This window comes from Rhinatrema bivittatum, chromosome 6 (assembly GCF_901001135.1).
Source record: "Rhinatrema bivittatum chromosome 6, aRhiBiv1.1, whole genome shotgun sequence".
NCBI lineage: Eukaryota > Metazoa > Chordata > Amphibia > Gymnophiona > Rhinatrematidae > Rhinatrema > Rhinatrema bivittatum.
In genome coordinates this window covers 205,344,707-205,368,809 of record NC_042620.1, presented here as the reverse complement: position 1 = coordinate 205,368,809, position 24,103 = coordinate 205,344,707, and the positions used below count along the sequence as shown (strand labels likewise).

General features: G+C 46.4%; 1 protein-coding gene across 4 annotated transcripts in view; it reads right to left on the bottom strand.

Annotated features, from left to right (window-relative positions):
- Positions 1-24,103, bottom strand: part of PFKL (phosphofructokinase, liver type) — a 236,743-nt gene that overhangs the window by 161,814 nt on the left and 50,826 nt on the right. For all 4 annotated transcript variants that reach the window (XM_029606470.1, XM_029606472.1, XM_029606471.1 and 1 more), the window contains one exon: positions 11,897-12,086. In XM_029606470.1, coding sequence (XP_029462330.1) covers positions 11,897-12,086 — 190 coding nt within the window. The remainder of the gene's footprint in view (positions 1-11,896; positions 12,087-24,103) is intronic.

The following is a 24,103-nucleotide window of genomic DNA, read 5'->3' as shown; positions in this document are numbered from 1 at the left end:
TCTATGATATGCTGAGATGATTTGATGGTATCTTTGGGAATGAAGGACTGGGAGAGAGCGTCTGCTCAGAGGTTTTTGGCTGCAGGTCGATAACGGAGCTCAAAGTTGAAGCGGACAAAGAAGAAAGCCCATCGGGCTTGACGTGGGTTCAGAAGCTGGGCCTGGTGTATATATTGTTACTTCAATAAAGATATTTAAACATAATAAAACATATGTTGGGAAGGTACCCGTACCAGAGAAGGTTTTCATGGGTAATGATTCAGATGGACTGAATCAAATCACGGTGAACCTAGAAGATGTGGTAGGCCTGATTGACAAACTAAAGAGATACACCCCAGGGTTCTAAAGGAACTATAAAATGAAATTTCAGACCTATTAGTAAAAATTTGTAACCTATCATTAAAATCATCCATTGTACCTGAAGACTGGAGAGTGGCCAATGTAACCTCAATATTTAAAAAGGGTTCCAGGGACGATCCGGGAAACTACAGACAGGTTAGCCTGACTTCAGTGCCAGGAAAAATAGTGGAAAGTGTTCTAAATATCAAAATCATAGAACATATAGAAAGACATGGTTTAATGGAACAAAGTCAGCAAGGCTTTACCCAAGGCAAGTCTTGACTGACAAATCTGCTTCACTTTTTTGAAGGAATTAATAAACATGTGAATAAAGGTGAACCAGTAGATGTAGTGTATTTGGATTTTCAGAAGGCGTTTGACAAAGTTCCTCATGAGAGGCTTCTAGGAAAAGTAAAAAGTCATGGGATAGGTGGCGATGTCCTTTCATGGATTACAAACTGGCTAAAAGACAGGAAACAGAGAGTAGGATTAAATGGACAATTTTCTCAGTGGAAGGGAGTGGACAGTAGAGTGCCTCAGGGATCTGTATTGGGACCCGTACTTTTCAATATATTTATAAATGATCTGGAAAGAAATAAGACGAGTGGGGTAATCAAATTTGCAGATGATACAAAATTGTTTAGAGTAGTTAAATCACAAGCAGATTGTGATAAATTGCAGGAAGACTTTGTGAGACTGAAAATTGGGCATCCAAATGGCAGATGAAATTTAATGTGGATAAGTGCAAGGTGATGCACATAGGGAAAAATAACCCATGCTATAGTTACACATTGTTAGATTCCATATTAGGAGCTTATAGTATTAGACTTCCTATTAGACTTCCTAGCGGGGGCTTCCTTCAGACCAACACGCGGTCTGTCTCTATGCCTCCTAACATTGAAGACGGCATTCCTGGTGGCAATATGTTCAGCTCATCGCATCTCCGAACTACAGGCACTATCCTGTCGGGAACCATTCCTTAGGTTCATGCCTGGAACCATACAACTGCGCACTGTCCCCTGCTTCCTACCGAAAGTGGTTGCCGAGTTTCACTTGAACCAAACCATCTCCGGATGAACATAAGGACTCGGAAGACTCATGCCTTCTTCACCATCTAAATGTCGGCAGACTCCTAGTGCGGTACGTGGAAAGATCGGAACCGGTGCACAAAACGGACCGCTTGTTCGTTCTTCACAGCGGGAAGAAACAAGGAGAAGCAGCCTCGCGGGCGACCAAAGCACACTGGATCAAAGAAGTATTCAAGGCAGCCTACATAGAGGCAGGAAAGCCCTTACCTCTACAGGTTAAGGCTCATTCTACAAGGGCCCAGGCAGTCTCTTGGACAGAAACCAAGCTGCTGTCGCCCGCCGAGATCTGTCAGGTGGCGACATGGTCCTCCATACACACCTTCTCCAGGTTCTACCGCCTGGATGTTCAGGCCCAGGAAGAACTAAGTGGGCCACGGGCAGCCTCCCGTCCTGTCCGGGAGTAGCTTTTGTACATCCCATTGGTCCTGAGTCCATCTGGCTACACACTAGGAAAGGGAGAAATTACTTACCTGATAATTTCGTTTTCCTTAGTGTAGACAGATGGACTCAGCATCTCGCCCATGGCTGCCCAGGAAAAGGAGAACCTCGGATAGCAAACCTTGAGACTAAGCAAATACGGGTAAGCTGCGGCCTACCCCTAGTTCAAGACACCCACAGTTTGTCCGGTGTCGGCATTAATTGATTGAGTGTACAGGGGGTCTCCAGTTTGGAAATTAGTTGAACCAGTTCAAGTTTTACTCAAGTTTAATCAAGTTATTTAAGCAAAGATATATCCACAATGGCATTTCAAAGAGAATACTGAAGAGCTGAGGTTACTGCAGGGATATATCTAGAGTGTTGTCAGCTTTGAAATCTGACTCCATCTCCCATCTGCTAGCAGAAGAGCACAATATCCATTGGTCCTGAGTCCATCTGGCTACATGCTATGAAAGATGGATTTGTCTACTCAATTCTCTTAAATAAATTCACTTTAATAAATGTAATAATGTCTAGCAAGACCTTACTTGTATCTGCCCAAACTGTGTAAACAGGGACTACGCCTCCAATACTGTGTTAACTAACTCTCAATTTTCTTTGCAACTGTAGTATACTTAGCTGCAGAGTTACCCCAATAAGGCCAAGTTTCGGACAACTTCCTTCCTCAGGACTGCTTCTATGCTTCTATAGTTCATAAGTAAAGCACATGAAGCAGCACTGACTGATACATGGGGGTAAACCTTCATGGCGCAGCAGATATTACCATGGAAAGCTGGTTGGGTAGACTGGATGTACCATTGGTCCTTTTCTGCCATCATTTCTGTGTTTTTATGTTTCTATGTAAGAAAATAAGAAGTTGAGTTGCTTCTGCGAGTTCAACATTTTTTTTTTTAATAAGCATGTTTACTTGTGTGGATTGAGTAAAAAATGTTTTTTTGCACCTTGAATAAAAACATTATTGTTCTTTTTGGAGAGTGATCACAACATCCTTCCTCAGGGGTTACAGCGTCCTCCACGTTGCAATGTTTGTAAAATCCTTCCCCTAGTAGTTCCCAAACCAAATTCTTTTTTTTCCACCAAGAGTTTGGTTTGGGAACTACTAGGAGAAGGATTTTACAAACATTGCACCATGGAGGACGTTGTAACCCCTGAGGAAGGACGTTTTCTGAAACTTGGCCTTGTTGGGGTAACTCTGCAGCTAAGTGTTGCATGCCCCATCCGCGGTAGGCCTAGACCGGGCCTACTCACCCTTGCAGCGCTGTTCCCGGACCTGGACCATCCTTGCTCACGGCTATGGCCAGCTGCCTATGCCCCCGAGCACTTACTGCCTCCTCAGCTGTTCCTGACTCCTCTGCAGACCTCCTTGGTTCCCGGGCAGGTCTTCCCACGTGGGCCGAGGGGAGACGCCATCGTCCAGCCTCCTGTGGGCCCTGGCTTAGGCACACGCATCTCCTGTTCCTTTAAAGGGGACGCGGCGGGAAACTAGCTCGCAGCCCCAGATGATGACATCATCAGGCCCTGGTATATAAGGCAGGGCCTGCCACTAGTTCCTTGCCTTGGCAACAGATTTGTTCATGTGCTTGTTGCCCATTGTTCCTGGTTCCTGATCCTGACTTCGTTCCTGGTTCCTGCTCCTAACCCGTACCCGGGACCCTTCCTTGTCTCACTGGACTGACTCTTTGGCTTTGACCTTTGCTACATTGGACCATGCTCAGAATTGCTTTTCTGGCTTTGACCCTTGCTACGTTGGACCATGCTCAGAATTACTTCTCTGGCTTTGACCCTTGCTACGTTGGACCACGCTCAGGACTGATACTCTGGCTTTGACCTTTGCTATGTTGGACCAAGCTCAAGACTGATTCTCTGGCTTTGACCTTTGCTACGTTGGACTACTCTCTGGACTGACTCTCTGGCTTTGACCCTTGCCCAGCTCTGTCTCAGTACCATGTCTTGCTCAGCTGCCTGCCGTGACCCCAGCTTGCCTTGGCTACACTTTTGGAATCTACTTGGACTTGGCCTTTAGGCTATGGCCTCTATTACTCGGGCACTCTCTGTCTCTGCCCTGTTCCTGTTGGCGCCTGGGTCTCTGGATCCCTGCCTCGTCTGGACCTACGTCGGTTCTTTGATACCTCTGCTGGTTCCCGGCGACCCTTGCACCACTATTACTGGGAGTCTTCACACAGAGGCACAGAGGCCTGCCTAAGACCAGCTGGCCCTGGCACCCAAGGGCTCAACCTGCGGGGAATGAGGGCTGATATTAGCGAAGTTCCAGTTGGACTCAGTCCCCTAGTCAGCTCCGCCTCAAAACAGTGGGGACCCATAGGGCTTGCCCTACGGGTTGCGTCAACCCCACTTCGGGCCAAGGGTCCACCACCAGTGCAACACTAAGTATACTACAGGTGCAAAGAAAATTGAGAGTTTATTTCTGTAATATCTGCTGCACCATGAAGGTTACTCCCATGTATCAGTCAGTGCTGCTTCACGTGCTTTACTTATGAACTTGGCCATAGAAGCAGTCCTGTGTTTTTTTCCTTAATGTCTGCACATCAGTGCTACAGACTGTAAAAAAAATTCAAAGCTCGTGCTGGTTGTCTCTGAATCAAATTCCTCTTTCCGTCTATCCCCCACCCCCTTCCTCTGAAGCAGAGAGCAATGTTACACTTGCATCAAAATTATCAAAGCTTATTGGTTAAGGATAGTAGTCCATCCTTCTGTTAAGGGTAATAACTGCTGCTCTGTGCAGGTTACCCCCATGCTTATCAGTTCCCCACACCGTAAATGTCAGGGGCCCTCGTTGGTTGCTGTCTAAATCCAATTCCCCTTTTCCCCTGCCATTGAAGCAGAAAGTAATGTTGGAGTTGCATCAAAAGTATCAAGGCTTATTGGTTAAGGATAGTAACCGCTGCACCAGCAAGTTGCCCCCATGCATGCTTTCTTCATTTCCTTTAAGACTTTGCCATAGAAGAGGCCAACCCCTCGCAGTGGTCACCCAAGGCCATGTCGGCCTTTCAGAAACTTAAGGACGTATTTCTTAGAGAACCATGCTTACACCACCCGGATCCCCGATGATCCTTCATCGTCGAAGTTGACGCATCCGACGTCGGAGTTGGTGCGGTCCTCAGCCAGCACTCTGCCAATCACACCTTGCACCCCTGCTCGTTCTTTTCTCGCCGCTTTTCACCTGCGGAGCACAATTATGGAATCGGGGACAAAGAATTATTGGCAAATAAGCTCGCCTTTGATGAGTGGCGCCCCTGGCTCAAGGAGGCTCAGCACCAGATCACGGTATATACAGACCACAAGAACTTTGAGTACCTGCATCATGCACAACGCCTTCATCACTGACAGGTCGGCTGGTCTCTCTTCTTTACTCGGTTCAATTTCTTGCTACGATACCAGCCAGTCAACAAGAACACTCAAGCCGATGCCCCCTCCTCGTCCTTCACCACTAAGGATGTCCCGGATGTTCCGCGTCACATCATCGATCCAGACAAGGTTCTTCTTTCTGCCACATTCACCGTATCTCCTGGGAAGATGGTGGTTCCCCATCCACTTCATAGAAAAATCCTCCGATGGGCACACGATTCTCTGCTGGCGGGCCATCCAGGTCAAGCTAGAACTCTTTCCTCACTCCAGAGGTTCTACTGGTGGCCAACCATGAAGAAGGATGCTCAAGCGTATGTGGAGTTGTGCCCCACCTATGCCCGACAGAAGCTGCCGACGGGCCGACCTTAGGGTCTCTTGCAACCACTTCCCGCGCCAGTTAACCGTGAACACACATTGCCACTGATTTCATAGTGGATCTTCCTCCTTCCAGTGGTAATAACACCATTTGGGTTACGGTGGACCGGTTTTCAAAAATGGCTCACTTTGTGGCTGTTGCGACCATCACTGCTCGACGTTTCCACTCCGCCCTCCTCACCTCCTTGGCGACTCCCTCTTGCTCAAGTGGAAGGTTGGCTGCCGCAGCATCTCTCTGCCAACTTCCTCCAGCGTCCCCGGAGCGGCTCAACGCTGCAATCCACCATGATTCACAAGGGCCTAAGGGCGCGGCCCCAACTGATGTACCAGAAGTGGCTCGAACCTCAGGGGCGTCCCCCTGAGATGACGTCATCAGTACCGGATATATAAGGTCTTAGAAATCGCTAGCTAATCGAGTTAGCAAGGAGTTGAATAGGAGTTGGTTACGGACCAGTTTTGCTTTCTCCAAGCTACTCTGCCTCCTCGGACTTACCAGGGGTACCTGCTCCTTGGGGGCCTCGCTCTCTGTTTTTCAGGTCACAGTCAGGAACCGGAACTCGCTCCTCGAGGGCCCATGTTCCTGGACTGGTTGCTAAATACTCTTTCTGCCTGGAAGTCATCGCTGCCTACTACACCAGTGAGTTATCTTCTCTCTCTCAGAGCTTTCCCTGGAACCAGGTACTCGCTCCTTGAGGGCCTAACCTATTCCAACACCTGGACTACTTCTAGAAACTATTTGGTGAGTGTTACCATCAAGGCTCTGTTCCTGAACTCTGCATACCCTGCCTACTCACTATATTCAGTTTCTCTACAGCTCAGTTATCCAGGATCGCTGTTCCAATACCTGAGGGACTACAGCCCTGCTGGGCACTTCCAACTCACTACTGCCACCTCTGGTGGTTCAATATACTGTTTAATAAAAGAACTAGTGCAGGGGTCAGGAACCTTTTTGGCTGAGAGAGCCATAAACGCCACATATTTTAAAATGTAATTCCATGAGAGCCATACAATATGTTTAAAACTAAATACAAGTAAATGTGTGCATTTTATGTAAGATCACACTTTTAAAGTACAATAAGTCTCTGAAAATATTACACCAGGCCTTAAGACACCAATACATCTCCTATTAGGAAAACGGACCAAGTCAGGTTGCTATAGAGTCCTACACAGAAACTACACGCCAGCAGAAAACCTCACCTGAATCACGTGCTGTCCCTCACCTAACATAGAATAAAGAGACCAAAACGCATAACAAGAAGCATGCAGAAAAAACTGAATTGGAAACTGCAACAAGCCAGAGACTCTGTATGCAGTGTAACAAAGGAAAAAAGAAACATCACCCATCCTTATAAAACAAATCAAGAAATATAAAATCATCAGCAGTAAAACTGTACTAACAAAAAGAACATATTTCGAAACAGCTGATGAGTGGAATATCCAATAATTAAAAACTCATATAAAACATTTCCAGATACCAACAAAATATTTCAAAATAGCAGACACAAAGACCCAGTAATGAAAAATAATAAGGATACAAAAATTTTTTTGCTCTGCATACCTGGGAACGTTTGATATCCAGGTGTCCTGAGATTGTTCTGAATTAGCAGGAGGTGGGGTGGTTTGCTTGGAACTTTCTCCTCTCTCTTTTAGTCACATACCAGCGCTCTCTCTCACACTGGCTCTCAATGACACACCTATACACACATGCTCTCAGTACTCACATATACACATGCTTTTTCTCTCTCAGTTATATAGGCTCTTAATTACACATTTACACACATGCTGTCTATCTTTTCACGCTTACACACACACACACAGGCTTTCAATCACATAAATACATGCTGTCTTTTTCTCTCACACACAGACTCTCATTCACATGCTTACAAACATGTCCTCTCTTTCTCTCATTTACACACAGGCTTTCAATCACATACTCACATGCTCCCTCACCTAAATCAGCTCTCAATCACACACAGACACACATGGTCTCTCTCTCTCATTTAAACACAGGCTCTCAATCACATACTCACATGCTCCATCACCTAAACCAGCTCTCAATCACACACAGACACACATGATCACTCTCTTACTTATACTCACAGGCTCTTAATCATACATACACATGATTTCTCTCACACACAAAGGATCTCAATCATACACACATACTCTTTCACACAAACAGGTTTTCAATCACAAACTTACACATACAGGTTCCCAATCGTAAACTTACATTCATGCTCTCTCTCTCACAGGCAGGCTCTCAATCACAGACATACTCTCTTTCACATATACAGGCTCTCAATCATTCACATACATGCAATCTCTCACTCACAAACACACACAGGCCCCCCCAGCTCTCAATCATTCACATACATGCAATCTCTCTCACACACACACACATGCCCCCGCCCCCCCGCGGCCCGGAAGAGGAAAAGGAGAGTATCGGGTGCGTGCGCGGCAAGAAGAGGCCACGCTAGTGCGCTCGGCATCGGCCCGAAGAAAAGAAGACTGCAGCGCGGCTCGGAGGAAAATGAAGAGGTTCAACCGCGGCCGATGGGACTCCGCCTCCGCGAGGGCTGAAAATGAATGAGGTTAGCGTTGGGAGGAGGCTGCTGCTGCTGCCGCGAGTTCCCGGGGTGGGGGAGAGAGAGAGTGAATGAGCGAGCAAGCATGTGTGTTTGCTCGCTCATTCACTCTCTCTCTCCCCCACCCCGGGAACTCGCGGCAGCAGCAGCAGCCTCAGCCTCCTCCCAACGCTAACCTCCTTCATTTTCAGCCCTCGCGGAGGCGGAGTCCCATCGGCTGCGGTTGAACCTCTTCATTTTCCTCCGAGCCGTGCTGCAGTCTTCTTTTCTTCGGGCCGATGCCGAGCGCACTAGCGTGGCCTCCACTTGCCGCGCACGCACCCGATACTCTCCACTTCCTCTTCCGGGCCGCGGGGGGGGGAGGAAGAAGAGAGCACGCCGGTGCCGCAGACTCCAGCTGTTCTGCTGCGTTCCGCCCGGGCTGACAGCATTTTAAGCCCGGGCGGAGGAGGACCGGGGAGCAGCTGGGTCAGCGGGAAAGTGTGGCGAAACTTGTCTGCGAGCCAGAATCAGCCCCCAAAAGAGCCATATCTGGCTCGCGAGCCATGGGTTCCCGACCCCTGAACTAGTGTGTGTCTGTCTCCATACTCTGAGCCTGACCAGTGAGTGGTCCCTCTCGGGATCTTTCCCCAGGGGCGTGGTCATCTGCCACCAGCCCAAGGATCCACCCACAACTACCTCAAACACCAACAGTGGCTCTACCTGGCCTTCGTTCAGCCCCGGAGCTGGCAAGACTGTTCATCCGCCATATTTATTTATTTATTTATTTAGTATTTTTCTATACCGACCTTCATGGTTAAATACCATATCAGGTCGGTTTACATCGAACAAGGGGATAGTAACAGAAAATACATATTTAAATAAGTGGATAAACAGAAGAATCAAAGAAAGGCCTAAGAAGGCATAAAGTTAAGTAAACATAAAAACCAACACGGTAACATGGTTAGTGCTAGATTAAGTGGTTAGAAGAGACTTGTGCTTGTGGGAGTTAAAGGATGTCAAAGTCCATAGGTCTTGGGAAGTGTTAATCATCTATTGTGTGTCCGATGGATCTGGGAAGGCTTGTCGGAACAGCCAAGTCTTGAGTTTTTTCTTGAATGTAAGTAGGCAAGGTTCCAGCCTGAGGTCTGAAGGGATGTTGTTCCACATGGCTGGGCCTGCTATTGAGAAGGCTCGGTCTTTGGTCGAAATGAGGCGCGTGGCATTGGTAGGAGGGGCTTGTAGAGTGCCTTTATGGATTTCTCTAATCGGTCTGATTGACGTATGAGGTTTGAGTAGGATTTCGAGATCAAGTTGCAGGTGATTATGGATGGATTTGTGTATTATAGAGAGTGATTTATGTAGAACTCTGTAGTTAACTGGTAACCAGTGTAGATAACGGAGGATGGGAGTAATATGTTCTCCTCGCTTGGTAGTCCGCTTCTACGGACTCCCAAGGCATATACGCTCCAACCGGGGAGTGCAATTTACAGCCAGGTTCTGGAGGGTCTTATGTAAAAAATTTGACATTGCCTTGGACCTCACGTTGGCCTATCACCCGCAGGCCAATGGTCAGACGGAAAGGACAAATCGGACCCTGAAGCAGTTTCTCCGGGCATACGTAAACTGACGACAAAATGTCTGGTCCAAGTTACTACCTTGGGCTGAGTTTGCCCTCAATTCTCATCTCTCCGCATCCACCGGGTTTTCACCCTTCCAAGTGGTATACCGACATCAGCCCCTGCCTCCGCTTCCGCTAACTCTGTTAGTGGCCTCTCCTGCTGCGCAGGCCACTGCCCAAGAGTTGCATCAACTTTGGGATGACACTAAACGTCCCAACAAGCTGCCCAGAAGTCCAAGAAATGCTATGATACCCATCATCGGGCAGCCTCTCAATTCAATCCTGGTGATAAAGTATGGCTTAGTACTCGATTTATTTGCCTGAAACTACCTTCAGTCCGCTTCACTCCCAGATACATCGGGCCATTTCCCGTACTTCGGCGCCTGGGCCCAGTTACGTATAGCCTTTGGCTGCCCACATCTCTCAAGATTCATAACGCCTTCCACGTCTCATTACTTAAGCCTGTCATCCTGTCCGAATTTTCCAAAAGGCCGCCTGAACCTCAACATCTGGCATCGGAGGAGGACATCACATATCAAGTACAGGACGTTCTGGATGAATGGAAGCGAGGAAGATGATGGGAATATCTGATCTCATGGGAGGGCTTTGGGCCCGAAGAGAATAGCTGGGAGCCTGCAGCCAATATTCTCGATAAAGAACTGATCAAGCAGTTTCATACTTCTCACTCAAGAAAACCCAAACCCCCCGGGGGGGGCCCTAAAAAGGGGGGTAATGTTATGCTCTGCGGCCGCAGATGGCTGTGACCTCTGTTGCTCACCTCCTTTTTTTCTGCTTTAGCTCTGTTGGGCAAACTTGCAGCATCTGCCAGCTACCGCCGGCCTTCCTGCTTCTGTTCCTGGGCCCACCTGAGCAGCATGGACGCTGCCGACTGCCATCTTACACTTGGGGTCCCCTAGGCATGCGCTCCCGGGCCTGCTTTAACCAAGTCATGGCGGGAACCTCGGGGGCATCCACCTCAGATGACGTCACTCATCTTGGATACTTAAGCTCGCCGGCCCAGACAGCCGATGACTTGGCAACGAGTTCATCTTGCTGAATCCACCTACTCTCGCTTCAGTACTTGTTCTGGTTCCTGTTTCCGTGGTGTGAGACTACCGGGTACCCGCTCCTCAGGTGCCCTACCTCGTCTCTCGGCTATCCGCTCCTCGGAGGGCCTTTCACCCAGACTCCTGCCTGCCTCGCTTCCCAAGGCTTTCTACGGAACTACTCCTTTGTCTTCAGTCACTGTGAGTAACCATGCTATGGACCACTGCTCTGATATCTACATTGGAATCCTCTCTGGTGTACCCCGCTCTACGGACCATTGTCGTGATATCGCTAGAGGGGCTCTCTCCGGGTCTACCCTGCTCTGCGGACCTTTGCTGTGATATCGCTAGAGGAACCCTCGCCAGTGTACCCGGCTCTGCGGACCACTACCTTGACTTCCCACCAAGGAACCCTCTTGCATACCATCTCTACGGACCCCTTATAACTTCAGTGACCGTACTTTCGCTCGGCACCCCTGCTCCTCGGGTAGTGCTGCACCTATTGCCTGACTCCAGTTATCCGAGCTGAATCTGACGTCAGCACCTGTACTGTCGCTCTGTGGCCCGCCTCCTGGAGTCATCCTCTCCTTCTCCTTCTCTACTCTGCTGTAAACCATCCCGCAGCCGAGACCTCGCCTCCTGACGGTGAGGCTCAGTGGGGCTCCTCCCCTGGGCGGTACCATCTCTCACCTCGGCCAAAGGGCCCACATACCCACAAATCCTAACAGTTTGTATTAGATTCAGTCTGTAGCACGTAAGTTAAAACATCCTTTGTCTTGTAAATTAAAGAATAGGAACTGTATTCCTCTGATTTTACAATGAGTTAATCAGAGGATGCATGGAAAGATAAATGGAAGGTTGAATGAATGCTTGCAGTATACACATAATTTAACTTGTTTAATGGATGAATGGATGGTTGAAAAGATGAATGGAATAATGAATGGTTGGAATGACACACAAATGCCTGTGACTGTCACAGAAGATGAATAGAAGGAATAACAATGGATAGAAGAATGAACATTTGAGTGAAAAAATGGAGAAAAGGATTACTGCACATACCCTGTTTGACCAGGTCTTCCAGTAGGCTGCCCCACTCTGTGCGGAAGATGTTGGCCCCAGTTAAGCTGCCATCTCCACCAATAACACATAGGTTGGTTATTCTGTGTTGGACCAGGTTATAGGCAGCTGATAGGCGCCCCTCTCGTGTGGTGAATGCCTTGCAGCGAGCACTGCCAATAATTGTGCCACCCTAGAAACAGTAACCAACAAAAATCCAGAAAATCAGTTTACAAAACATTTGAGTCACTAGCAGTACAGAGCATGGATTAGAAAGTGCAATGATGGAAACACCTAGAGACTCCTACACAATCTTCACCTTACTGTCTACCTAGTGCAAGTCATCTAGAGGTCTATTTTCAAAGGCTTTAGGTGCCTATTTTTGAGAGTCAGCATCTTAAATTGGCCCTTCTGAAAATATACTACAGTTGCATTCCTAAATTTAAACTCCTAAAAAGTGGGTGTCTATAGGATTGGTTTAGGAGGAGAAGAAAGTTAGATGCTTAGTATTTATTTATTTATTTATTTTATTTAACGCTTTTTTTATACCAGTATTAGTAGTTACATTATACCGGTTTACATTGGAAATGAAGGTGGAAATTACATCAAACAGGTACAAGGGATGGGACTACAGAAACAAAAGGAGAAGTAGCCGAAACTGGCAAGCAAGGGCAACATCATATGTAAAGCTAACAAGTAAAAAGTATTGATTGTCAGCACTAGGCACCTTACTTAGGAACCTAAATATAGGAAAATGAAGAGCAAGCTTAAATTTAGGATCATAAGTTTAGGTGAATTTTCATCCAAACATTTAGGCCCCAAAATTTGACTGAAAATGCATATATAATTTATGTTCCCAGCTTTAAAAAAAACCAAAGTAACCTTCTAACTTTAGGTGGGTCTCCCTCTGCTCTCTGGGCATTGGAAATTTTAGGCATGTGATTTACCATGTACAGCACTTTTCATACAGCCAATACTATGAAGCTATTAGAAAACAGACAGGATCTTTTATCAAATTGCATTAGGGCCTTATTGCGCATGATAACGCCGTAATGCACATGATAAGGCCCTAACGCATGCAATGAATATCGCATCGCAAAATGCATATGCAAATTAAAAAATAGTATTCAAGTAGGAGGAGTTTGGGCGAAGTAAATGGAAATGAGGGTCTGCAAGCGCGGCATGTGATAAAGTAACGCACACTACTGTGGGATTTAACGCCAGAAATAACTACACCATATTTTTTTTTTTTTTGCGGTACAGTGAAAAAAATATTTATCGCTGCCAATATTGCGGATTTCGGGTATTATCGCAGTGATTATCACGAGCGATAAAAAGAGGAATTATAACAAACACACCTACCAGGCCTCCCTGCCCCAATAAAAACACCTGCTCTTACCTGGTCTAGCTTCCTAAAGGCATAATGTTTGTAGCAAGTTTAATTGTTGGGGGATACTGGATGCTTCAGGAGCCTCGCCGCAAAAGACAAGCCGAACAACAACAACCTCAAGAACAGGCAAGGCCAGTTCCAAGCCCTCCTAGGGAAGTGCCTGCACCAGAGGCAGAGGCACAGCCCCACAGGGTCGAGGCCCAGGGCAGCGCCTGGCACGCAGGCAGCCACAGCAGAGGACTACAGGGAGCGCATCTTTCCTCCATGAGCATCCTTGTTGGGCATGCCAGAGGACTGTGTGGTTTGCAGGTATCAGCTCAGCATCGGGCTATCCTGGAATTATATGAAGAAATCCGAGGGGATTTGGATGCTGTCACACAAAGGTCCCACCCTGTGCCTGGCCTCACCAAACTGTTGGTCACCCTGCATTTCATGGTAACCAGCTCCTTCCAAACGGCAGTAGGGGTTGTGGGGGGAATGTCCCAAACCACTTTTTCCCACTGTCTGGAACAGGTCATTACAGCAGTCTCTGACCACATTAATCGCCACATAGCATTTCTTCTGGACAGGCAGGAATTGATGGACTTGAAGAGAGGCTTTTATGCCTTCGCAAACTTTCCCAATGTTCTGTGAGCTATCGACTGCATTCACGTGGCCATCATTCCACCCCGTGACAGGGAGGAGATGAACCACAACTCTAAGCTCTTCCACTCCTTCAACGTCCAAGTGGTCTGTGACACTCGAATGCGCATCCTCGATGTGGTGGCCAAGTACCCGGGAGCCGCGCACGATTCATTTATACTTAGCCAATCAGGCCTCTTTGAAAATTTTGAGGACAGCCTGAACGGTGACGGTTGGCTCGTGGGTAAAAGAGATGCTTCTTTTTAAATACTATCTCTGGCTGGGTTTGTGGCAAACAGCATGGAAATAGGAGGTGATTGAGGGAGGGGGTGGGGGTGGGGGAGGAATAGCATCGCTGCCATGACAACTGACTTGTACAGTTACATCTGCAGGCCATTGGCCCAGGGCCTGGCTTTTTCACCCCATGCTGCAGAGGCCTGCAAATCTTGTGACAGCAAACAATGCACAATGAAGCTTGGTATGTGAGCAGGCACTATATACTTTCAACCTGCTCATTTTCAAAATGGCCCTGTTCTTATCCTCCCATTGGCAGTTATTAAAATCTTACTGGTTAATGACAAGCTTGAAGTGCTCATACAGCTGGTACTGCACGATCATGTGTGGCCCATTAACGTTGCAACATCCAGATTGTCAGCCACAGTTTATCTTGACCCTCACACACCCCAACCAGAAGCAGTGGTCTGTGCATGTTGGTGGCGTGGCATATTCCTTGTGTCAGGGCTCACAAATTGGTTTCTATGGAGAACATACTACAGAGCCAGCAGGGACATTCGCAATCACAACATGAGGTACCGTTTTTGTAGCTAAAACAGGTGTGGCAGCTCTTATGCATTGCTTCAAGGTTGGCAGCCTGTAACACACCAGTAGCCTTAGCTCAGTTGCGAGGGCCTGGCACGCAATTGGAATACCTAGATGTGATTGAGTAGTCCTGAAGAGCTGAGCTACTTTTGGCAACTGCTATCCTGCACATATACTGGCCCAGAACAATATGTTATGCACTTAGGCTAAGCAAAACCCCCTTTAAGGCTCAGGGAAAGGTAGGCTACTTTATACAGTCCTATAGGATGCTGTGGTTTGCCAGCCAGATCTGCAAGTGACATTGCTATGATTGATGGCTTAAATCTGTCACTGCTGCAGGAGATTCTGGGTATGGTTGCAGGACTGGCTTCTCACCCCCGTTGCATTCCCAACATGCCAGCAGAGACGAGGTACAACGAGGCCTTATCTGCTACCCACTGTGTCATCGAACGCACCTTCAGAGTTCTCAAAAGATGGGTAGAGCTTTAATCTATGCCCTACCCAAAGTTGGAGTTATAGTGCTGCTTTGCTGTGTCTTCCATAATCTCACTCTACGCCATGGACTATGAATGGAGATACATCCAGATCTCACCCTGGATCCCCCATGTGTCCCTGCACGAGCCAAGGACAGCATGTTGAGTGGCAGCCAGCTTCACCAAAACCTTTAACAATTCTACTTTGCCTGATAGGGCTCACCTATCACATCCCCTTCCAGGGAAGGGAGGCCATTAGACTGTTAGCTACTGCTCTCCTCATCATCTTTCATCCTCTCACTGCTTCTCTGTGTAGGCCAGTGTATAACAGAAAACATGTATGCCTACTCAGGATTCATCTGGACAATGGAACAGTAGACTGTACTTGAAAAACAGTTGTGAAAATAAAGATTATATCAAATATATGTGGCTGCCATAATGTATTCTGCCTGATAGTGACATTAAAAGAGGCATGTGTGGCACAACTTTGTGGCCTACCTAGCACTGTGTGGCTTACCAGCCCTCCCCAGAGGACCCCATCCTAGCGCTCACATGTGGATGAGATAGTGCCACAAGTGTGATGCCACCCCAGCTGGTCCTCGAGCATGCAGAGCTACAGCTTTAGAAATGCTGTAAATCTCAAATAGCTCTGAAGCTTAAAGGCACTGTCTAAAGGTACAGGTAGACAGTTTAAGGTTTCAGTGACAGAGTTCCCATTTTACTGCCTCATTCCGTAGCTGAGAAATGTGTGTATGTGAAGTAATACACCTGTACTAGGTAGGCTTACTGTCACATGGGTGTGCTAAGACACAGCTGACACCACTGCTTCACCATTTTCAGAGCCACTACTGACTAGGTTTTCCAACTGCATCCAGATTTACAGGAGATGTTGATCCAGTCCTGGTCTTACTCCCATGCATGCAGGTATTGATAGTCTTGATTTTGCTCGGAAATGCTATAGGGAAATCAGATGAAATCCCAGCTTGTAATGGGTTCCAAACCGGGACAGGATTTACCTGTCCTGAAAATTGGAGCCAGTTGGCAACCCTACTGCAGACATCAGAGCGCTCTAGTAGCACGGGATTTAGTAGCACGGCTTCCCTTACAGCCTTGGGTAAAGTGCCTATGCTACTAGTGTTATTCCCACAATGCGCACAGGTCCTTCCAAACTAGCATTCTTCTTGGTGGTGCATGCACCCCAACACAGATGCACATTACTACACTTAGCTATGCAATTTATAAATGTTAATTTGCAGAAGGTGAGGGTATGGCCATCATGATGTCATGTAGGTTCCATTACCTTCTCAGGGAGCCTACACCAGGATGCATTTCTGGCTTTGTGAAGGCAGGATTGGGAATCAGATGGTGTATTTTCCAATGACCTCTGAGATGTCACCGTCACAGCACTGTTAGAGAACCCACATCTCTCCTGAGCAAAGGTTGACGTCATAGAAGCCAATGGTAAGGTGTGTTTGAACCTCCTCGCTTCAACTCAGCTGTCACAAGTAGCCTTACTCAGATATTGAGATGTCAGGGTGCTGCAAGGCCCTTGGCTGTTATGGCTCACTGATAGTCATGTGGTGCAGCTGTATGGAAGTATGTATGTACCCAGAAAATATGCAGAGTATTTTGCTTTTACCTATAGCTAGTATCTCTTACAGTCCTGGTGCGATCTGTGACCATCTTTAAAGCACATAAGCAGAGCACATCTGTGCCAAACAATTTACAGATAGTTCTGTTTCCAACATCACTCCACATGTTTCCATGCTTTCATGCTTGCAGGCCCTTGCTGATCCACATGCCTGTCATGACTTGTGGGGAATCAGGAAGAGCTGCTGTCCTGTAAGCTGTGCCTCATGTGGTGTAAGTCACTTTTACAGTTAGTGGTGAGCAGGGCAGGTGTGCTCCTACACTTTCAATGATCTGCTCTGTGTATAGCAATATGGCTAGAGAAAATGTTGTCAGCTGATGACTTAATGAGGCTACAAGCTGCCTCCATAGTAAATGGGACAAAGTGCTGAATGTATAGGCCTACTTCTCCCAGAGGTCTCATGTGGTTGCCATGATGGCAGATGGCCTTTCTGTATTGGTCTCTTGCCAGACACGCATTTAGTACCACCTAAGCCCTTGAGGGGCCCATGTTAGTATCTCAGACAAAGTAGGTGTCAGATATGCCTCTGACAGATGGATTTTATGTGGCCAAGTATAGCTAATCTGTGCTGAGGAAGAACTCAAATTACCTCATTAACAGTTAGGGACAAGCTGCCACAGACATCAATGTTGTTTGATGACAAACATTCCAGGAACATACGCATTGCCCATATGTAGGTGCAGGAAGTAATGCAGGTAGTCCATACTCAAAAACTAAGGGATAGATTTTCTAACATATACGTGCTCATCCATGTGCGCGCACTACCCGGTGCGCACACATGGATGCGGCTATTTTATAACACGCGTGCTTAAGTGTGCATGTGTTATAAAACAAGGGGCAAGCGCACATGCACAGCGGATTTTAACATCCACGCATGCGGCCCAAGACTTGCGCGCGGGGGGGGTGTGTGTTAAATTTTCCATATTTATTTATTTATTTAGGTTTTTTTTATATACCGGCATTCATGAACAAGTCACATCATGCTGGTTTACATAGAAACAAGGGGTGCATAGAACAGTAGAACTAAACTTGTGCAAGGGGAAGCAGTTACAAAAAACAGAGGTAAGATAACTGGGAGAGAGAAAAAAGAGGAACGGTGGGGCGTAAAGATCTGTAAAGAGATAATTACTTAATAACTTAATAATAATAACTTAATGAATATTTACAGTAACATTGTTACAGTAGCAGGTGATGGTTATGAGTTGTCCGGGAAGGCTTGTTTAAAAAGCCAGGTCTTTAATCTTTTGCGGAAAGTTGGTAGGCAGGGTTCTAGTCGCAGATCAGTGGGGATGGAGTTCCAAAGTGAGGGTCCGGCTGTTGAGAAAGCCCGGTCTCTTGCTGCTGTGTGTCGTGTGGATTTTGTGTTCGGTATCTGAAGGGAGCCTCGGTGTACTTCTCTGAATGGTCTTTGAGATATATGAAGGCTGAGCGGATATTGAAGGTCCAGGGAGGTGTAGTGATGGATTGACTTGTAGATGATGGTGATAGTTTTGTAGAGGATTCTGGCTTGGATGGGGAGCCAGTGAAGATTTTTTAAGATGGGTGAGATGTGGTCTCTTCTTTTGGAATTTGTAAGGATTCTGGCCGCTGTGTTTTGTACCATCTGCAGCGGTTTGGTGTATGAGGAAGGAAGTCCCAGGAGTATGGCGTTGCAATAATCTAATTTTGCGAAGATTATTGCTTGAAGTATGGTTCTGAAATCTTGAAAGTGGAATAGAGGCTTAATTCTTTTTATTACCTGTAGTTTATAAAAGCACTCCTTGGTGGTGCGGTTTATAAAAGCTTTCACATTCAGATTGTTGTCAATAATGGCTCCTAGATCTCTGACTTGAGAAGATAGGGGGATGTTTGAAGTGTGCGAGTGATGATTATTGTTTTCAGGAGTAATGAGAATTAGTTCGGTTTTGGCGGAGTTTAGGATGAGATTTAAGCTGGTGAGGAGGTCATTGATTTTTGATTGGCAGGATTCCCAGTATTCAAGTGTTTTGCCTAGTGATTCTTTAAGGGGAATCACTATCTGAACATCGTCTGCATAAATAAGGTGTTTGAGATTGAGGTCCGTTAGAAGGTGGCACAGTGGGCGTAAGTATATGTTAAACAAGGTAGGAGATAAGGAGGATCCCTGAGGTACTCCTATGGGGGCCTTGAAACAGGAGGATTCCTTATTGTGTATTTTCACTTTGTATTCTCTGTTTAGGAAAGTTTTGAACCATGCTAGGGCGGTGCCTGCAATTCCAATGGAAGAGAGTTGTTTTATGAGGCTGGAGTGGTTAACCGTGTCAAAGGCAGCTGAAAGGTCCAACAGGATCAGAAGGAATGACTGGCCTTTGTCCATACCCATGATCAGGTAGTCTGTTAGTGATACCAGGAGGGATTCAGTGCTGGATGCTTTGCGAAACCCGTATTGTGAGGGGTAGAGGAGTTTGTTGTCTTCTAGGTAATCTGAAATTTGCGAGTTGACTAATTTTTCCATTATCTTAGCTAAGAATGGTAGGTTTGCGATCGGTCTGAAGTTGTTTAAGTCATTGGGGTCCGCATTTGGCTTCTTTAGGAGCGGTTTAATGGCTGCCATCTTAAGGTCATCTGGATAAAAGCCTTGTGATAGGAAGCAGTTAATGATGTCTGCTAGTTTTTGTGATATGATTTCTGGGATGGATAGGAGGGATTTGGTGGGAATATGGTCTGCAGGGTGAGAGGAGGGTCTCATTTTGTTTAAGATAGATTGGATTTCTTTGGCTGATGTGGGTTCGAATTGCCCTTGGGGAAGAAGTTAATTGAGGCGAGGAGGAGTTGGGTAGCTGCGTTACAAGCTTGTTGATTTTGTCATGGAAAAACTGGGCCAGTTCTTCTGCTTTTGATTGAGCTTGATTAAAAGGGATGTCTGGTATAGTGGGTTTCGTGAGGTTTGAAACAAAGGAGAATCTCTCTCTCTCTCTCTCTCTCTCCTGAAATAGGCTGTCTGGAAACATTGTGAACTGTGATATATACTTGCAATGTAGCCCAAATTGGGTTAAGAGCGTGTTGCATAGCTGTTATCGCAATTTGTGATATAAATGCTTATTAGCATAAGGTAACACCCCTTTTTGGTATTGCGTGCGATATTGGAAAATGAGGCCCATAATGTCATTATTAGAAGAGAAAATAAAGTCCAAAGTTTGACTTGCCTCATGAGTAGGAAAATTCATCCATTGAAAAATCAAAATCAGACATTAGTGTTAGAAAATTGATTTTGGAAGCCTTAATTGAGTTATCAACATGAACACTGAAATCATCTAACTCAAACAATTTATGTTAATGTACCAAAACATCAACAATGAGTTCCATGCTCTCAGATAAAATCATGTTAGCAGAGTCAGGACAGTTATAGGGTATTTAGGAGAATTGATTTGCATTAAAAGAACATCAATATGCTTAAATAAATGAATTTCCATTTCCATTAGTCAAAGGAATTTTAAATAAATAACAGCAACTCCCCTACCAGTTCAATTTTCCCTACATTTATAGAAAAAAGAGAAGTTGGGGGGGGGGGGGGCAGGCCTGAGTAAAGCAGAATATATCATCTTTAAGTCAAGTTTAAGTAAGAAAAAAATATCTATTCCATGATTAGGGTCAGAGCCTTCTGCTGCTGTGCACGATTCAGGACAGGAGACCTTCATCGAGCATGTTGCATCCCATGTGTAGTTATCTATGCAGCATTTCCCCGACTTCTAGGAAAAAAAGAGTGAATAATCTGCTACCACTGATGGGAGACACCATCAGGTGTCACATACTGAAAAAGGAAGACAACAATTTGGGAACTTGTCAGCAGAGAAAGTTTGTTTAGTTACGTTTTGTGGGATAACTTGGATGTGGGCTCAATGGATGTTTCAGGGACTGATAGTAAAAGTGTGTCACCTCCAGTGCTTCGGGAGTGCCATAATTCCCCCGTTGGTCCCATTGGTTTAAGTGCTATATCAGCAGGATTTTACAACAGAAGACAGTGATTGATTTAAATGAGGGGAGTAAGAGTCTGCCACCTCTGGCAGCTGAGATACAGTAGTCACATTATCCAGAAGGTGTTTATACCTGATCCATTTGTGGAAATCATGGACAAAGGGTCTGAAGCTGCAATGGGCTATACAGAGGAATGGGCCATTATCATTCTTGTGTTTCACTTGTTGCTGAAAGAAGAGAAGTGACTGTTGCCAATTTAGGAAAAGCTTTGGGTGAAGCCTTTCAGGACTTGAATGATGCTAGTGATTCTGAACTGCTGTATTGGAGCTAAGACTCTGGATCACCATCAGCAGGAGCATATGCTAACAAACCTGAAGCTGCAGATGGAGAATACCCTACTTGGATGGGACATGTACAACTACTATTTGAACAGGGTACTAAAGTGATGAGATGGATTTGTAAGGATTGCCAGTACTACACTGATCGTGGGCCTGTGGACTCCTCACTGAGGACCTCAGCCCAGGGGTTACACAGGTAAGCAACTCTGCTTTCTCCAAGACAAGAAGGATGGCAGTCCTCAGACATGAGGAATCCCTAGCTACAGGCTGCCCTGAACAAAAAAAGGGAAACACCTAACAATGCCCATGGGCAAAAACTGTTTTGCCCATGGGCAAGCTATTTTTGTGTTTTCCATCTTTTTATAGGGGCAGCATGGAACCAACATATTGGGCTCTAGGATGGATGAAGTTGGGTTCTACCAAGAGACTTCTCAAGATAGACTTGCCAAACCCACCGTTGTGTTGGGAGTCCTTATCCACGCAATAGTGTGAGATTTGAACTTGTGGAAAGAACCCCCTGTCACAGCCTTGCAAATCTCTCCACAGAGACTAATCTTAGGTGGTCGAAGCTCTAACATAGCTCATTAGATTTAGGCCTGCATGGGTATAACCAAGAAGATGTACTCTTCCAACCAATTTGATAGAGTGTGCTTGGCCACAGCAATCACAAGTTAGTTGGCTTCAAAAGGAACTAAATTTGGGTGGACTTTCTAATTGCTTCAGTCCCCTCCAAGAAGAAAGCCAATTCTCTCTTGCAGACCAAACTGTGTAGTACTTGTTCATCTTTATGGATGTGTGGCCTGGGAAAGATGTTGGAAGGACGAATGATTGGTTAAGATGGAAGTCTGATACTGTTCGACTGTCGCTGCCCGACGTCTCCACTCTGCCCTCCTTACCTCTTTGGCGACTCCTCCCGCGGTTGATAGACGTCTGGCTGCCGCGGCGTCTGCCTGCCATCCTCTCCGGCATCTCCAGTCCGGCTTGGGCGCTGCATCCCGCCATGTTGTTCAGCTGCCATAGTACGCGCGCGTCGCGCAGCCCTGCTTCTTATTTCTTCTTTGGCGCGAACCTCAGGGGCATCCCCCTGTGATGACGTCACGCATCCCGGATACAAAAGCCTACTCTACTTGCTAGCTAATCGAGTTAGCAAAGGGACTCCTTACGGATGGGATTCGCTCTCCGTACCTAGCTACTCTTCCTCTCCTTAATTGGACTTACTCTATCGGGGTACCCGCTCCTCGGGGGCCTCTCTCTTTTCTTTCAGGTCGCTGTCTGGAACCGGTACTCACTCCTTGAGGGCCCATGTTCCCAGACTCGCTGCCTGAGCTCTCTTCTGCTTGGAAGAAACCGCTGCCTACACCATCAGTGAGTTACCATCTATATTCTCTCAGAGCTGTTCCCTGGAACCAGGTACTCGCTCCTCGAGGGCCTGCCTCCATTCCAGCTTCTGTGTTACCTTCTGGGAGAAACTGCTGTGTGAGTATTCAACCAACGAGGCTCTATACCAGAACCCTGTGTATGCTCCACTGTACTCACTATCTCAGTTTCTCTCCACTCCAGCACAGCTATTGAGGAATCGCTGTTCCAGTGTCCTGAGGGACTACAAGCCCAGCCAGGCTTCATCTCTATTCACTACTGCCACCTCTGGTGGCTTCTCAACTCTGTTTAATAAAAGATAATTCTGTGTTGTGTGTCCTAAAGCTGAGCCTGACCTGTGGCCCCTCACATGAGAGGTCTTGAACGAGTAGATGTGACTCGGTTATTTACACTTTCGAATAATAGAAGGACTAGGGGGCATTCCATGAAGTTAGCAAGTAGCACATTTAAGACTAATCGGAGAAAATTCTTTTTCACTCAACGCACAATAAATCTCTGGAATTTGTTGCCAGAGGATGTGGTTAGTGCAGTTAGTGTAGCTGGGTTCAAAAAAGGTTTGGATAAGTTCTTGGAAGAGAAGTCCATTAACTGCTATTAATCAAGTTTACTTAGGGAATAGTCACTGCTATTAATTGCATCAGTAGCATGGGATCTTCTAGGTGTTTGGGTAATTGCCAGGTTCTTGTGGCCTGGTTTGGCCTCTGTTGGAAACAGGATGCTGGGCTTGATGGACCCTTGGTCTGACCCAGCATGGCAATTTCTTATGTTCTTATGTTCCCCCCCGTGGGCATAGTCATCTGCCACAGTGTCCAAGGGTCCACCCAAAACCTTACAAACAATAACAGATACTACCTTAGGCAGCATGGTAGGTTACATACACAGAACAATCCTATTGTGAAAACATTTTATATAAGCTGGATAAGTCACTAGGGCCTAAAGCTCACCAACTCTATGAATGCCACCAAAAAGTGACCTTCCAGGTCAGGTACTTCAGCTCATAAAGGTCTACAGACTCAAAGGGAGCACTCATCAGTTAAGTCAATACCGCAATGAGATCCTATAACACAGCGAGAAGTCTGATGGGAGGCTTCTCTTGAAGCAAGCCCTGCTTGAATCAGATGACTAAAGGCTGTACAGAGATGGTTCTATCATCTACATGGTGATAGTGAGCAACAATTGCATTAACTCTGAGTTGATGTTAACACCTGACTCCAACAGATGTAGAAAGTAATCAAGCAGATTTTGTGAGCAGCAGGAGGAAGGTTCTAGAACCTTTTTTTCCTCACACCAAAAAGCAAACCTCCATTGACACACTGACCTATAGGACTTCTGTCATAAAACTGGCTGCTAGGCGGACACCCTGCCAGCAGGCGTCCTCAGTGGGCCAAATTCAATCCTACTTTAACTTCTGCTTTGAAGGCTGCATAACGCAGCAAGGCCGACCCTGTAAAAATCTACCTCGCAGTTTGAACAGTGACTCATCATCAAGTCACCTTAGTTCCTTGCTTTGGCCAGTCTAGTATTTAACCTTGTTTCCTGTGTGGCCTTCTTGCCTTGCCTTGTTTCTGTGTAGCCTTAGAAGCCTTATTGCCTTGCCTAGTTCCCAGT